We start from the raw sequence: 17,005 nt of genomic DNA, 5'->3' as shown, positions 1-17,005 counted from the left end.
GAGACCAATTCTGGACCTGAGGATCTTGAATTGGTTCCTCAAGCAGGAAAAGTTCAAGATGCTGACCCTAGCACAGGTGCTTTTGGCGTTGAACATGGAAGACTGGATGGTGTCTGTCGACTTGCAGGATGCTTACTTTCATATCCCGATACTCAAGTCACACAGGAAGTATCTCCGGTTTGTGGTGGGATCGCAACACTACCAGTTTGCTGTCCTTCCGTTTGGTCTTACTTCAGCACCTCGAGTCTTCACGAAGGTGATGTCGGTGGTTGCGGCAGAGCTCAGAAGGAAGGGGATAGCAGTATTCCCTTACTTGGACGATTGGTTGATCAAAGCCAAGTCCCCGGAGCTTGTGTTGCGTCATCTGCAGTCAACAACCCAGTTGTTGTTCGACCTGGGCTTTTCGGTGAACGAGCCCAAATCTCACCTAGAGCCCTCTCAGCGCCTCCTGTTCATAGGGGCAGTACTGGATACAACATTGGGTCGGGCCTTTCCTCCGCCTCAGCGGATTCAAGATATTCAGGATTTGGTTCCAATGTTTCGAAATGGAGCGGTAGTTCCAGTCCTCAAGGTCCTTCGTCTGCTCGGTCTTTTTGCCTCCTGCATTCTGTTGGTCACGCATGCTCGCTGGCACATGAGGGCTCTTCAGTGGTGCCTCCGAAGGCAGTGGTCTCAACACAGAGGGGATCTAGAGGGTACTGTCAAGATCTCCAGAGATGCTGCTGTGGATTTGAAGTGGTGGATTGCAAGCAACAATCTTTCACAAGGAAAGCCGTTCCAGCAGTCGCCACCAGTGGCCACAGTCATAACGGATGCTTCCACTCTAGGGTGGGGAGCTCATCTGGGGGATCTGGAGATCAAAGGTCTTTGGTCTCCAGAGGAACAGATTTTTCACATCAATCTGTTAGAGTTACGGGCTGTACGTCTGGCTCTCAAGGCCTTCCTCCCTTCCCTTCGTGGTCAGTCGGTACAGGTCCTAACGGACAATACTACCAAGATGTGGTACATAAACAAGCAGGGAGGAGTGGGGTCGTACCTTCTCTGCAGAGAAGCTCTTCGACTATGGTCCTGGGCAAAGGACCATCGGATTTGCTTGATAGCAAACCATCTGGCCGGAGTCTTGAACGTGCGTGCGGACAGTCTCAGTCGCCACTTCTCGGCAGACCACGAGTGGCGTCTCCATCCAGATCAAGTCCGTTTAATCTTCCAGAAGTGGGGGTTTCCTCGGGTAGATCTGTTCGCCACTCGAGAGAACGCGCATTGTCCGTTGTTCTGCAGCCTTCAGTATCCGATGCAGGAAGCGTTGGGGGACGCGTTTCAAATGACCTGGTGCGGCCAGTTGCTTTACGCGTTTCCTCCCATACCCTTGATTCCTCGAGTATTGAGGAAGATTCGCCAAGACCGGGCTCTAGTAATCTTAATAGCTCCGGATTGGCCAAGGAGGGTGTGGTACTCCGACCTTCTCCAACTCTCAACGTGCCCGCCGCTCCGTCTCCCTTTCAGGGCAGACCTCCTCTCACAGTCGCAGGGGCAGGTTCTACACCCCAACCTCCAGAGTCTGCACCTACATGCCTGGAGATTGAACGGGGCAACCTGAGTTCCTTCTCTCTCCCGCCTGAGGTAGTGGATGTTATATTAGCGGCCAGGCGACACTCCACTAAATCTATCTACGCTAATAGGTGGTCTAAATTTGTTGCGTGGTGTGGAGAGAGGCAGATTGATCCTTTACATGCTCATCTATCGGACGTTTTGTCTTTTGCTCTATCTCTGGCGCAGAAAGGTTGTGCAGTGGCTACCATTAAAGGTTATTTATCGGCCTTGTCAGCCTTCATATGTCTTTCAGACCAACCATCTTTATTTAAATCCCCTATTGTTATCAGATTCTTGAAAGGTCTTCTAAATCAATATCCTCCAAAGCCATTCGTTATGCCGCAATGGGATTTGTCCTTAGTCCTGACTTTCCTTATGGGGTCCCCTTTTGAACCTATGCATTCTTGCCCCTTGAGGTATTTGGTTTTAAAAACAGTCTTCCTGATAGCTATAACATCAGCAAGGAGAGTGAGTGAGTTGCAGGCCTTATCAGTAAAACCCCCTTATACAACTTTTTATGGGGATAAGGTGGTGTTGAGGACCAAGGCTGCTTTCCTCCCGAAGGTTGTTTCACCCTTCCATTTGGCTCAGGCAATTACTTTGTCCACGTTCTATCCTCCGCCTCATCCTTCCAAAGAGGAAGAAAGACTGCACCGTCTGGACCCAAAGAGAGCGTTGAGCTTCTTTATCGATAGAACAAAGGATTTCAGGCTGAAGGATCAGCTGTTTATTGGATACGTGGGCAAGAGGAGAGGAAAGGCAGTCCACAAGAGAACACTATCCAGGTGGGTTGTTCTTTGCATTAAAATATGTTACTCTTTGGCAAAGAAGGATCCTCCTGAGGGCATTAGAGCTCATTCCACCAGAGCTAAGTCGGCCACTTCGGCCTTAGCCAGAGGTGTTCCTGTGGTCGACATCTGCAAGGCCGCAACTTGGTCGTCCCTTCACACTTTTGCAAAACATTACTGTTTAGATTCTGAGGTTAGAAGGGACGGCCATTTTGCACGGTCAGTGCTGCAGGATTTCTTGGTTTGACCATTTAGGCACCCACCGCCGGGCGTGGTACTGCTTTGGGACTCTATTCATGAGGTGAGGAATCCACAGGTAGTTGTATCCATCAGAAGAACGAGTTACTTACCTTCGGTAACGACTTTTCTGGTGGATACATTAGCTACCTGTGGATTCCTCACGGTCCCACCCGCCTCCCCGTTGCCTTTATGGTCTTGCCAAGTAATCCTTGAGTGCGCTCCTCTTGGTCTTTGAGGGTGCAATAGATGTATATATATAATATATTTATATATATATAGGTATATGTGTATATATCTTTATGTATATACTTGGTGTGTGTATATATTTTAAAAGAGAGAGTTTTATATATATATATATATATATATATATATATGTACATAAAAAGATTTACAGTTATTCATACAATGTGGTGTATTTTTACAATATAATGGATGTTGCTTTGTTCTTTCATTGCATTGCCTGGTTGTTCTCATGCACGTAAAAAATGATTGGTACTGACGTCCGCACGTCGTCGAGGACCTCTTATTGCCTGTATGACGTCAGACGGCGTCGCGTGCGAGACAGTGACGTCCTCGTCGACGTGCAGAGACTAGTAAGAAGATTTCCGTCGAATGCTGGCGCCATGGGAGTATTCATGAGGTGAGGAATCCACAGGTAGCTAATGTATCCACCAGAAAAGTCGTTACCGAAGGTAAGTAACTCGTTCTTCAGGCTCCTTCTCAGCCACTGGGCCCTCACGCACCCACCTAGCGCATACCTCTCCTGCGTTCGGGCTGCCTGGCCCAGGCCCTGGGGCAGGGCAGAGCGGCACCCTAGCGCTCCCTGGGCCCCGGCCGCGGCCCCGCTTCACAGCTTGTCTCTTCGTCATCCACGTGTTTCGTTGGGTTTCTGCCTTACCCAGTCACTCTCAGGGCAGGCACTCCATCTGGCTATTGGGCCGGATCGCTGCCCGGTATGGCACATCCCAGCCACTTCTCTCAGCCGCCTTGCGGAGGTTCGGGGCTCCTCCCCCAAGGCAGTGCTGGTATCCACCAGGCCAGCTGCACTTCGCAGGCTCGATTCCCAGGCAGACCCTCACGGTCCCTCCACGGATCTTTTATTCTCCGCAGCACAACTCCGGGCCAACAAGCAGGGCCACGATCGCATTGGGGCCAAACTGGATGCAGGAAAACCGGGGCTCACAGCGGCGGATGAGGGAGGGGTCAGGAGCACTCCTAGAGTGCGACTGCCATCTTGACATCCGCAGCCACGCCTCCAACTTAATTCTAGCCTCCAATTTTCAAATTCCTTCACCTTTACAGAATGTTTTAATGCTTTCAGTTTTAAATTTCACTTATTTATTTGTATACAGTGTACTAATCTGTTAATATTTAGGTTTCTAAGCAGTTGCAGACCCTGGGAGTAGGCTCTGTGGCCTTCAGGGGTCCCCGGACCACAGGTTAAGAAGCGCTGTTCTAAAGCATGGGTTCTTAATCTTTTGAGTTCTGGTGAACCCCCAGTGAATGACTATTGAACACTGGAGACTCCCACCTTAGCAATTACTACGATTTTAAACTCAAAATAAAACATAAATATACATTAAATTAAACCATTCCTAACACTCCTTCTGTAGGAAATCTAATCAAGTGTAAACATTTGGGAAAGCAGTGCTTTCTTCTACTAGACTAACACACTGATTAGTTAACACCAGCTGTTTGTTGGTTCGCTAGTCTCACGCCCTTTGGGATTCAGTGGCACAAGCCCTTCCTAGGGTGTCTGAAGATCTCCGACTTGTTGTTGGACAGGCAATTCAAGATAGTGGTCATGCAGCCAAGTTCACAATTTGTTGTGGCTTGGGTACCACTGATTTCATCGGGAGGGCCATTGGCCCCAGGGTTGCCGTTCAGTGCCATGTGTGGCTGATGGCTGGTGTCTCAGGTGATGCCCAGTCCTTCCTGATAGACGTGCTTGAACAGGACTCCCCTGTTTGGAGCTGAGGCTAATTACTCTCTAGAGCAGTGGTTTCCAACCTGTGGTTCGTGGACCCCTGGGGGTCCGCGAAGCTTTCTCAGGGGGTCTGCGAGAGCTTAGAAAATTAAAAAAATATGAATAAATATTGACAAATTAGGTCCCCAGCTTCCAGTAATGACTCAGACGGGGGTCCCCGGATTCCAATGATGATTCATTGGGGGTCCCTGGGTTCCATTAATGTTAAAGTGGGGGTCCACAGAAATCAAAAGGTTGGGAACCACTGCTCTAGAGCATTTTAAAAATAGCAAGACTACCGTACGCTCTCTTTGCCTGCCGTCCCACCTTGCGAACCGCAACAATTCCCCCACTCCTTTTGTGGGTTTAGTAGAGGTGCCCCGTACGGCCAGCCTGCCTATCCTCAACTAGGAACTCAGTAGTTTTGCGGTCAGGGCCAAGGTCATCGAACTGCTCAGTCTACCCTTTCCCCTGCATCCCCACCTGCCAAATTTCTGTAGGAGTACATCCAGCCGATAGGAGGCAGAATCCACTGATTCTTCCTGGGTTGACAGGCAATAACTTCAGACAGGTGGGTTGTGCAGATTATTCGCAGGGGATACGCCTTACCCTTCCTCCATTCCACACAGCACCTTCCATCTACCGCCACAGCGACTAATGGAGGTCTAGCTCTCCATTTTGCAGCAGTAATCCCTTTTGCCAAAGGGGCTGTTGAGAGGGTACAAGTGGCCAAAGTAGGACGTAGTTGTTATTCCTGCTACTTTCTGGTGCCTAACAAAGATGGAGGCCTTTGGCCTATTACACGACTGAGTCTTCTCAATGCCTTCTCCGGGAAGGAGAAACTCAAAATGCTCACCCTAGACCCAATTTTATCTGCCCTCGAAACTGGATGGTGATGTTAGACCTGCAGGACGCCTATTTCTAAGACACCCATTCTGCCGGCCTACTGGAGCGACCTGTGATTTGTAGTGGGACAGGAGCATTTTCAGTAGGTCACCCCTTTGGTCTTGCCAGTGCACCTCGGCTATTCTTGAAAGTATTGGTGTTAGCAGCACACCTTCAGAAGTCAGGGGTGCCAGTCTTCCCCTACTTTGATGACTGACTGTTGAAAGCCTGCCCACCCCAGGCAGTTGTCAACCATCTCCAGACTACAGAGAGCCTTCTGTCATTCTTTGGGTCCACTGTCAACATGTCAGTCACACCTGACTCCTTTTCAGATGTTCCCAATCCTCAGAGCCAGTCTGGACACAGTTTGGTTTATGCCGAGAAAGAGTCCTAGACATTCAGGTTATGATCCATATTTTTCATCCTCGGTTCTGGATTTAAGTGAGGTTGACTCTAAGGCTGCTGGACTTGAAGCCTACTGCATCCTGCTGGTTAAGCATACCAGGTGGCGTATGCAGACTCTGCATTGGGATCTGAAGTCTTAGGGGGCCACTCAGACCACTTTCATATATGACAGGTGTCTACAAAAGATCAGCAGTGGTGGTTGCTAGACAATGATTTGGTCAGCCTCAGACTCAGGCTCGGGTGCTCATGTACAGCACCACTGCCATGTAGTATTCCAAAAAGCAGGGCTGGGGAAGTGGATCTCGGACCCTGGGAGACACTGTAGTTCTGGAAATGGCTGCACTGCCAGGGATTTTTTGTGGTGGCAAACCACCTGCTGTGATCTTTGAGTGCCAGGGTAGAATAACTCAGCCATAGGTGCCTAGCAGATCACAAGTGGCAAGTACACCAAGAGGTGGCACAAGGCTTCTTCCGTGAATGGGAAGAATATTGGCTCAATCTGTTTGTTACGTCTGAAAATGCAGATTGTCAGTGCTACTGCACCTTGGAGTTTCCATGGCACATCTTCCCCAGAGACACACTTCATTTTCAGTGGAACTCTGCACTTCTGTATGCCTTTCTGCTGATCTCACCCCTGTTCTGAGTTCTCAAGAAGATCAGGATTGACTGGTCCCAAGTTACCCTTGTGGCTCCAGAGTAAGAATGAAAAGTATGGAATCCAGTATCCCTAGGCTTGAACTTATGTCCTTCAATCTGGCTGCTCATCCATGAAGACCTGCTGTTGCAGCAACTGGGCAGGGTTCTGCACTGGGCCTTCACACTCTCCACCTTCATTCTTGGAGATTGGGCTGAAAGCCTTTGTCCTTCCTCCATAGTTTAGTTTATTGAATTCATCTTGGTAGCCAGCTGTCCCAAGACAAAAAATGTATATGCCCTTCATTGGGACAAATTTGTGGTTTGATGCTACATAAGCAGGATTGACACCCTCCAAGCCAAGCTATCTGATGGTCTGTTATTTTTGTCTCTTGCTTAGCAAGGCTTTCCTTTGAACACGGTTATGTATTATCTTTCAACTCGTTCAGCCTTTTTACGGTTGCCTGATCAGCCCTTTATGTTTACGTCACAAGTTGTGATGCAATTTCGGAAAGGGCTACAACATTTGTTTCCCCTTTCTGCCCAGTAATGCCCCAGTGGGATCTTAATCTGGTCTTCTGGTGTTTGTGCCGCTTCACAGCTGTCCCTTATGTCTCCTTACTATTAAGGGTGTGTTCCTCGTCACTATGTGTATGTCTGAGCTCCAGGCCCCAGGCCCTTTCCATGAAGTTGTAACACTGTTCCACATAAGTCAAACTATCTCCCTGCTAGCATTCTATGCTCCACCTTACCCCTCTAAGAAGGGTGCAAGACTCCATTGCTTAAATTCCTAAAGAAGGCTCAGCTTTTACATTGATTGCCCCAAAGAACGCTGGGTGGACGATCAGCTCTATGTGCGATTCTCTGGAGTGACAAAAGGCAAGTACATGCAGTAGAGAACCATCTCCCACTGGATCGTGCTCTAAACTAAGACCTGCATCAGGAAGGACTGCATGCTCATTCTCCCTGGGCCAAAGCTGCTACCACTGCAAGTCCTTGTGCTAGAGATATTACAGGCATCTATGTGAGCATACCTCCACACGTTCACCAGGCACTATTGTCTGGGCAGTCAGGTTTGCTGAGAGGGGCATTTTGTCTCCTTGGTCTTGCAGGACTTTCTGGTTTGAGTCCATTCAAAGACCCACCTCGTAATTGGTACTGCTTTAGCATCTGCTCAGAAGGTGAGGAATCTATGGCTAAAAGTCGCTATCAGAAGAACAAGTTACTCCCATCCTTCCCATTCACGCTTTGCATGTCTCTTCCGAATTGGAATGGTGTCAGTGAGGAGCCTTACGTCGTCACGTGAGGGCACACTGGGATACTGCTATTGCAAGGTACTGCTACAAAGTTTACTCCTCCAGTCTGATGCCTGAGGAATATTCATAAGGTATGTAATCTGCAGCTATATAGTCTCTACCAGAAAGAGCAAGTGAGTGGATTGCCTGGCACATGCTGAATGTTCCATTGCATGTTTATTTCATGGTAACTAAAATGGTCCTTCTTGGGATCTGGAATAGAGATTGCTGCCCAGAAGTTGTGTTTATTGTGTTTTTTAATATTTGTTATGTTAAAATAAATTATCTTTTTCTTATAAACAATTTAATTTTATTTCTGCAGCCTTGCTGATCAGATGAGAATGATGAACTTCCCACATTGGTTTGACCTAATACAAACTATTTTTTCTAAGTTTACTGTATTTCTTCAACGGGTGAAGGTATGTTTTTGTTTGTTTTAACTAATTCGACAGTTGTGCTTTTAGATTAATCTTATACTACTCTTGCATCCATTGTTTTCTCTGTTTGTGTTGCATATATACACAGTATTTAAAGTTCATATCTGTGATCAAATATAAAACTCAACAGATAAAACTAACAATCGGAATCTTATAGAGCTTTGTATTTACCAACCAATGTTTACGCATGAAAACTGTTTTGTTCTACATTCAGAGTTAACCACATTACTTGCTGGTAATCTTTGTTATAATTCCTAGTTACAGTCCTTCACTTGATTGTCACTCACCTTAAAAATCAGGCACCTTGCTATTGGTTTTTAATGAAATTTCCATTAAAAAAAAAAACACAAAAAAAAAAACTTATTTTAAAATCTTTACCCATGGGGTCGGTGAATGCCTACGTATTGGTACCCTCCAAAGGCTTAACCTCAGGAGAAAAGATCACCAGAAACCACTGGGAGAAAGGAGGTTTGTGTTGATAAATAGTAGGGCTTACTGTGCTAGAGGTTACTGGTAAGCTCTGTGGGAACTGCTGCTTTTTCTTTACCACTGTCACCTCATATGAGACTATTCCTGTACTTTGTTACATTATGCAGAGGCCACTTTTCTTTAGGATCTGAGGGCTACTCCTGTAGCCAGGCCTCTTGGAGCTGCCTTTTTTTGCCAGAGACTGATGGTGTCAGGGTTGGAGTCAGGAGACAGAGTGTGATGCTGCTGTGAAGAACAGTGAATCCGAAGCAATTCATTGGAAGAAAGGTCCTCTCCTGCCTGGTGTGGGAAAGGCATTGACCAATGCCGTGGGCACTAGCTCAACTGTGGAGTGGGTTCGCTCTATTTGCTCTGATGTGTTAGTGCGTCTTTGATTACTGAAGGTGGGCTGAGTCCTTTACAGCTAAAGCAGGTGGGCTGTGGCAGAGCCAGGACCAGCGTATATACAGGTGACTGGTTTGATTCTGGTGAATGGTTGCTTGGATTTACAAAGGATGCTCCCAGATAGGTGCATTGGAAACAATGAGCTAGAGAGCATACAGATATAGTTGGATGGGACCAGGTGAAGGGTCAAAGGGTAGAAATGGCAGAACTGTATAAGATCCTGAGAAAGAGTTGATGGAGTGTATTCATTCTTGAATCATATGGATTGCAAAGCAACTGGAGTGAAGTTTTAATTGAAGGAGATGTGGGTGCCAGTGCAACAGGTAGAGAGCCACATGAGTTTTGTGGAGGTTGAAACAGAGGTGAAACTTAATTCAGCATAAAATCACTAAGGTCCTATTGGTTCTTTATATAAAGTTCAAGACTTTGGAAACTCAGAAGCCTATGGCACATGTTTGAGTTCTGGGGTATGGACCTATATCATATGATCTCTGTGTGACTTAAATGACGAGTACTTTTCCTCAGACCACATGTCCCCTTCCTGTCACAAAGAGGGTAAACTGTTAAAAATGTGTATTAGTCCCTTCCTTACTCACCAGGTCTTCTCCTAAAAAATTTGTTGACATCATCATTGTGATACTTTGGACAGTTCAGTCTTGAAGGAAGCTGCAACTCTAACACTTGACCTAGCAGGAGGAAGGTAGGTGGATACTAATCTTTCCTGACCTAAGCTTAGCACACAAGCAGGAAAGAGTTAGCCGCAATTGGTGCAGAATCAGGGTCGGCAGACATCACAGATTAGTCCCAGTTTTTCGTGGTCTGTCACTGCAGACGTTTGCAAATATACAATAGGTCCCAGTTTTGAAGCAGGATCGACAAAGCACAGAGGAATATGAGATGCAAAAGTTTGGATAGCAAAAATCACAATGAAGCAGTTTAACTGATAAATGTGAAAAAGCATGACAATGTTTTTTTTCCCTATATAGTCTGTTCTCTCTATTGATTTGTGCTGTTAAGTCATTCTGTGCCTTGCTGTCACTGTCAAATTGTGGTCCTACCTTTATACCTAGGATATATCCTGTTTTTTAGGCTTTCATATTTGGTTACCTGTGCTAAAGAAATTGGTGGAACTGGGTAATAAGTGAAGGGAAATCTTATATTTCTATCCTTACAAGCAGCTTTAGCATTTTAGACAAAGTTTTAAATGATTCTGTTGTAGCGACATTGGTGATGTGACAGATAATAGTAATGGTTAATTGATATACTGCTCAAGTCATCTTGTGGGTGTACAGAGCCTTGCTGGCAGAGGTTTACTGTTCTTTGATACTATTATATGGGTTTGTATGTTGTGATTTGATCTCTTCACTGGCCATCTGTGCGTAACCTCCCTCTCTTCCCCAATCTTTTGCCCCTGGATTTAAGACCTTCCTGTCTACCCTCTCTCACCCCACCTCCCATCACGTCTTTGCTTTTTTATGTTAAAATTGAAAATGGTGCTTATGGGTTGTGGGGCAACTCATTATAAAAAATAAAAAAAAATGGTCAAGAACTCCTTTGTGATACATCTGTTATTCAAGATCTGTAGGTTTGGTTATAGTGTATGTTGTGATGCAGTAAAAGTCTGTCCCACAGCATTAATAGGGTTGGCAAGTAGGTTCATAGTCTGTGCTTAGTTTGTAATAGAATGAGTGCCAGTGCCCAAACCTTTGCTCATAAGCCCTCAGCCGGTACTTTTAAGTGGCAACGCACTGAATACCAACGCTGCGTAGTCTTGAATTGACCTCATGCCTCTGCCAACCATTACTAGACAATCTCTGTCCATTTATCTCATTCATTCAGGTTCCTGTTTTTTTTTTCCCTTTGCGACATTTTTTCCGTCTTTATCTTCCTACTTTTTCTCCCTTTGTTTATTCCTCTCTTGCTCACGGTCAATATCTGAAGAGGAAAAAAAGTGCAGGTCCCCACAACTGCAGGCTCAAATTAAGCACTGGTTGTAGTGAATGTTTTATTGTAGTAATAGTCTGGTCTAGTGTGGGCCCCATTTTTATTATTTTAATTTTTTTATTTTTAGGTTTTCTTTGACAGCACATTTGTGTTTTACCTAATGTGTCTACCACAGAATGAGTTTTCAGAAGCAGTACTAAGCGAGGTCTCAAGTTCCACCTTCATATTGCTCTTCTCTATAAGCATTGTATTGGGCATAGGGTGTGTTCTGCTTAAAACGTGCTTCTTCTGCACTTTTTGCATTGTGGGAATGTTTTTATTTTTAAATAATCTTTTTATTGTTTCCATCATTAATTAGAGCACAGATATAAGAAACATTGCAACAACCATTACGATAGAATCACTTCTGTTTTCACACACTTGACATGTAGTTTATATATGTTATCGCAATTCTTGGATCGTTACAAGTATTGTGTACTTCTAGCCCCATGTGCTCCTCTCCTGATGCTACTGCGATGCCAGTCTCCACCCTACTTGCGTTCATCCCTCAACTTATGTTGTTTCTACCGGTGTTTGTTCATCCCCTCCCTCGCACTTGGTTAAGAATGCTTCCCAAAGCTATAAGTCCTCCACTACCTATCGTCCTGCCTTCATTGTCAGAGGCGAACCTCCTCTGCTACTATCCATTCTATCACATCTCTCTTCTAGTTCTCCACACTCGGGCCCAGTTGACCCATCCAAGTGATTACCACCCTACGTTTTGCTAGCAAGAGCGTCAGCTGAGTACGTTTATGTTCCATCTTCCTTCCCATAGGGTCCTGTTGTACATGTATGCCACATGCGGTCTTTAGATGCTGCGCCACAACATCCCAGAACGCCTTAACAGGTAGGCAGTGACATGCCAAGTGCAGAAAGGATGCTGTGTATTCTGGGCATCGGCGATGCCCCCTCGACATCGTGAGGTCTATTCTGTGGAGGAGCACTGGTGTTATATAGGTGCGATGGAGATAGTTAAAGTGTACGAGTTTAAATCGCTCATTGCAGGAGACTGTGCAAACTAATGAGCATATCCTGAGCCTCCTGGATCTGAGTCACACATTCTTCCTCCCATGCAGTTCTGGCCAGAAAATGGGTTTTGGTCTGTCTGTTAGCATGGCTTTGTATAAATATGAGACCAGATGCTGTGTCTCCTCTAGTTCCAAAAGTGCCCGAAATAGGAGCGAGGACAGAGGAGCAGCTGGGTAAGTGGGCCACAGCTTCCGGACTATGCTGGTTATACAAGCATGCAGTAAGAACTGCCCATCCTCCACTGTGAATGCTTCCTGCACCGCATCAAAGGAAATAAATTCCTTGTTAGGATAGAGGTCTCCCAGTGTCTCACATCTCCCCTCCCACTGTGCTGCGATTCCACTGCGTCAGCTATATTTCGAAAGGCAGGGAAGTCCGAAAAACTTAACTCCCAGGCAGCGAGACCACTCTTACAGATCGCTCTCATAGAGATGCAGTGTGTTTAATGAGGTATGGAACTTTGGTTGAGTCATGGCCGCCAGAGTGCAGCAGACACGGAAGTGTAGTGGCCCGAGTCTCGTCTGCCAACAATGTCCTCTCCCAGTTCTCCCTATCCTAAAGCCAGTGAGCAGCGTGTTGAAGTTGGGATACAAGGTAATAAATCTTCATGTTTGGTACAGCGAGGCTACCCTCCAATATGGGTAGATGTAAATGCTCACAGGCCACCCTACACATCCGCCACCCTCCAAATTAATGTTGTAAGCATGGAATGTAAATATCTGAAAGTCAACCAGGGGAGGGTACCGAAGGAATGTTGCATGGTATAGAGGCAGCGGGCAGGAAGACCATCTTTGCAACCACAACTCGTCCTGTTAGCGATAGTGGGAGAGTATTCCGAAATTGTATTGATGCTGTTAGACACTCCACTACCCTATACATATTATATTGCTTCTGTTGAGTAGATGCCACCATAACTCCCAGATACCGAAATGATTGGTCTCCCAACGCTGTAGAAGGGGTAGCAGAGTAGTAGGGTCCACCGCTGCCATCCTCCCCAGTGGGAACACCAGCGATTTATGTTGGTTAATTCGGAGTCCTGTAAGGTCCCCAAATATATCAAGATACTGCATTAGTAAGTACAGGAGACGTAAGATAGAGGATGGTGTCATCCTCATAGAGGGACACTAAGTGAGTCGTATCCCCCCACTAGAATGTCCTACCCCGCCATCTCCTGCCTAATTTGAATCGCCAAGGGTTAAAGTGCGAGAGCGAAGAGTAACAGCGACATGGACAACCTTGTTGCGTCCCTCTGTCCTTGCGTCACCACAGAGTCATGCGTAAGCGGCCTGTCCTGAGCCTAGCGGGTTTAGTGTATAACAGTCATATCCATGATCAGAACTGTGATCCAAATCCCACTGCTTCCAGCATGCTCATCAGGTAGTGCCAGTCCATATTATCAAATGCCTAGGCTATATCAATGGACACTGCCAACATGTCATCCCTAGTGTCTTCAACCTCATGGAGCAGATGCATTAACGTTATCAGATTCATGGTTGTGTTCCTTCCAGGTATAAAGTCACACTGATCTACAGTGCCGCCGGCCGCAGTCTGAGGGCAAGAACCTTGCAAAGGATTTTAGTGTCTGCATTGATCATTGTAAGTGGACGATATGAGGTTTGGTCCAAGGGCGTGAAACTCATTTTTAGTATCATAGTGATACTATTCCCTCATGGATGGGAGCAGGACTCTGTTCGCTCTACCCTCTAGGTACACCTCAAGCAGATGTTGCACAACATCCGCCGTATAGGCTTGGTAAAATTCAACAGGGAAGCCATCGCTGCCAGCAAGGAAGACACACTAGCACCATTCTAACCTCCTGCATTGTAAGAGCTGCATCCGACTCCTGCCCCACCAGTTCCCCCACTTGTGGTAGAGTTAGATGGGCTAGGAGCTCCATTACCTGCTACGGATCCAAATTGTGCTGCCTGGAATATACTTATTCCAGTTGGTTCATGAGTGTGGGTAGCATGGTGCTCTGTGTGCATGCATCAGCCCTTGTAGGGGTCTTAAGATGTATTATAGGAGAGTGTGAGATTTCACGGTGTGGGATCCATGCAAGGAAGCACCCTGAGATGTCTCCCTCCTTGAGCAGCAGTTGGCGGTAGAACGTCAAAGTATAATTCTGAAGTCTGTCCCTCACAGATGTCACCTGACGCTGCAAGGTGGCCTCCTCATGTCGCCCCATTCGCCCTCTGGAAACAGCTTCTGAACCGCCGCCAGAACTTCCTCCTTGCCAAGGAGCTCAGACTGAAGGGCTCTGTGCACTCCGCACTATAGGCCCACCCACCTGCCCCTCGGCATAGCCTTCATTGCTTCCCACTCCACCAGTGTTTCCCGACCATGTGCATCTTGCAGTATGTCAGTCGGGAATTGCCACGTGCTGGGTCACCAGGGGCCTGTTTCCCAATCGTGTGTATGTGTCACAGGTGCATGATCAGATAAATAGCAACATAAGTGAATCACCTTGTGTATCCTGGGGGCCTGCTCTGGAGATCTGTGCACTTTCAGTTGGAATTGCACCAGAAACCAGGCAAAAATTGGGGGGGGCAACCATGTCAAAAGAGGCACTTTCCTATAGCTTGTCAGAACACTTTGTGATAGAACGTGCACATAGGTGACAGGCTCTAAAGCACCCGCCGGGTGCCCCTCCTTGGGCTCTGTTTGCCAGGCTGCTGAACTACAGAGATGTAATCCTCAGGGCAGCCAGAGAAACTTTCACTCTGCAATTTGAGGGACAGATTTTTGTGATTTATCCTGACTATACGTGCAAAGTGCAGGAACACTGCCAAACCTTTCTTGAGGTGAAGAAATGTTTGAGTTATGGGCATCTGCTACATGCTCCTTTATCTGCCCAAACTGAGTCATTGACACCAGCAAATCCCACTTCTTTGAGCGTCCAGACGAAATGTTGACATGGCTAGACATGGCAGATGCCACGCAAGGACGCCCTCTGGCAGAAATGGAGGCATTCCACTTGAGTGGCCAGCAGCCGGGGACCCAACGCCACTGCCTTGCCCGAAAGATACAACATACAGTGGGGGCACTGGCCATGTGGTGATCTGTAATGATGGCACGAAGTCCGCGACAACTGTGGACCATCAAACAGCACTGGAGACAGGGGGGTATCCTTAGGCGAGGTCGAAGACTCTGCTTTTCTGTCACACACAGGGGACGTCGTCCCAGAGACAGAAGCCTGAGCCTTGTGTGAACACTGGCATTATACATGGGATAGCAAGGTGTAGACAAAGGTTTGGCATTAGAGCATATCTTTGTTGCACCACAGTATGAACAGCACATTACCGCATAGTGTGCACAGAGGCTGAGAAGGGAAGTGTGTCTGGTGGCTGAATAGGTGGAACTAAAGGGTAGGGACTGAAAACCTACCAACCCCTAGCGTGGGAACTAACTAGTGCAAACCAGTGCAGCCACCTTAGACCGTGTTCTGGCCCACTGAGGTGAAAGCAATGCTCTTGAGGGCTTAGAACAAAGGCCTGCTCTGGGTGGAGGTGATAACACCTCATCCAGGCAGGATGGACATTCCAGGACGGGGTGATTCAAAGGCCTTGCCACCTTTGCACTGCTGCCCAGGCTTCTCCGAATGGTAGAGAAGGCCGACCCCTAGTTACTGACCCCAATTTTGGCAGCAGGGCTGGCAGGAAAATTAGTTAAATTAGGAGGGGTGCCCACTTCATGCCAGTCCCACTCTTAAGGTGAACAAGCTGAAGTGGACACTACTTTATAAATTCCTCCATCTTGTTTGGAAGGAATTAGGCCACTAGGGTTAGGGCTGTGCCCGCTTTCCAAAGGAAGTGGTCATAAGAAGGATGTAGTCACCCTAAAGGTGAGAAGCCCATTGGCTTCCACCTGGCACTCCTGCAACACCCCTAAATTCACTCTGTAGGTGGCACCCCCGAACCTTAGACCTCAGATTCCTGACTACCTAAGAGGAGCCAGACACTACAGCGTCACACCAGCAGAGAAGACTGCAGATACCAACTGACTTGGCCTCAACCCTACCGGCCTGTCTGCAACCCTCAAGGATCCTGCATCAAAAGACAACCTGTCCTGCAGCCCACTGACCTCCAAAGCCCTGAGAGGACTGCCTGCCTTCAGAGAAGATCAGGTTCTCCTGTGGACAACATACCTGTCCAGAAGAAACCAACTTTAAAGCAAAAGAACTCTTCCCTGAGGAACTGCGAAACCGCACCCAGACCCACCTCTGCACCCGACGTCCATGACCCGAGTCCAAGTGGCCCACCAGTTCTGTGAAGGTTTCCTAACGATTCAGTCAGACTCTGCCTCGAAGCCTGCAGCCTCAATCCAAAGATCCCCCTGACCGCGACCGCCTAGTAAGCTGTTTTCTGACATCAAAAGACCTCCCTGCATCCAGAGCCCCTGGACCGTGGGGAGCTGGACTGATGGTGTCCATGCGTTCTTCAACATCTGAACTTACCTGGGCAGCTGTGGGTTTTCTTTATTCAGCCTCCTGGCCTGAGCCTGCAGCCTTTTTTCCAAAATCGACCTCCTTAATTTACCAGCACTGTGTTGGCACTCTGCACCTGGCCCGCCTGTGCCGCTGTGGGTGTAAGTTTAGTGCTGCCTTGTGGTCCCACATTATACCTACTTCAGCCCCAGTAGATCGACTCCTGATACCACTTCACACACCTTTGAGCAGCGCATCTTTGTTCACCCCCAGTCTCCATTGGTTAACATTGGGCACCAGATCCCGAATCTGACCTCTGCACCCGTCACCACTGTGCCATAGTGGGTGCACTCTTGGTGCTGACTAGGTATAGGTATTTTTTTTTAAACAGAATCGCACTGATTGCTGTAGTAGACAAGTGTTTTATTTTTCGTTTACACTCTGTGACAGGCCCTGTG

At 47.2% G+C, this 17,005-nt stretch overlaps 1 protein-coding gene across 6 annotated transcripts in view; it reads left to right on the top strand.

Annotated features, from left to right (window-relative positions):
* The window catches only part of VPS54 (VPS54 subunit of GARP complex), a 555,456-nt gene that overhangs the window by 211,512 nt on the left and 326,939 nt on the right, over positions 1-17,005 (top strand). For all 6 annotated transcript variants that reach the window (XR_011203675.1, XM_069234226.1, XM_069234229.1 and 3 more), the window contains one exon: positions 8,125-8,221. Coding sequence is in view for 5 of the 6 variants with exons in the window: in XM_069234226.1 (XP_069090327.1) it covers positions 8,125-8,221 (97 nt within the window). In the remaining variant the exon portion in view is untranslated. The remainder of the gene's footprint in view (positions 1-8,124; positions 8,222-17,005) is intronic.

This window comes from Pleurodeles waltl, chromosome 5 (assembly GCF_031143425.1).
Source record: "Pleurodeles waltl isolate 20211129_DDA chromosome 5, aPleWal1.hap1.20221129, whole genome shotgun sequence".
In the NCBI taxonomy this organism is placed as follows: Eukaryota; Metazoa; Chordata; class Amphibia; order Caudata; family Salamandridae; genus Pleurodeles; species Pleurodeles waltl.
The sequence above is the reverse complement of the archived record's forward strand: the minus strand, read 5'-3'. Positions and strand labels throughout refer to the sequence as shown.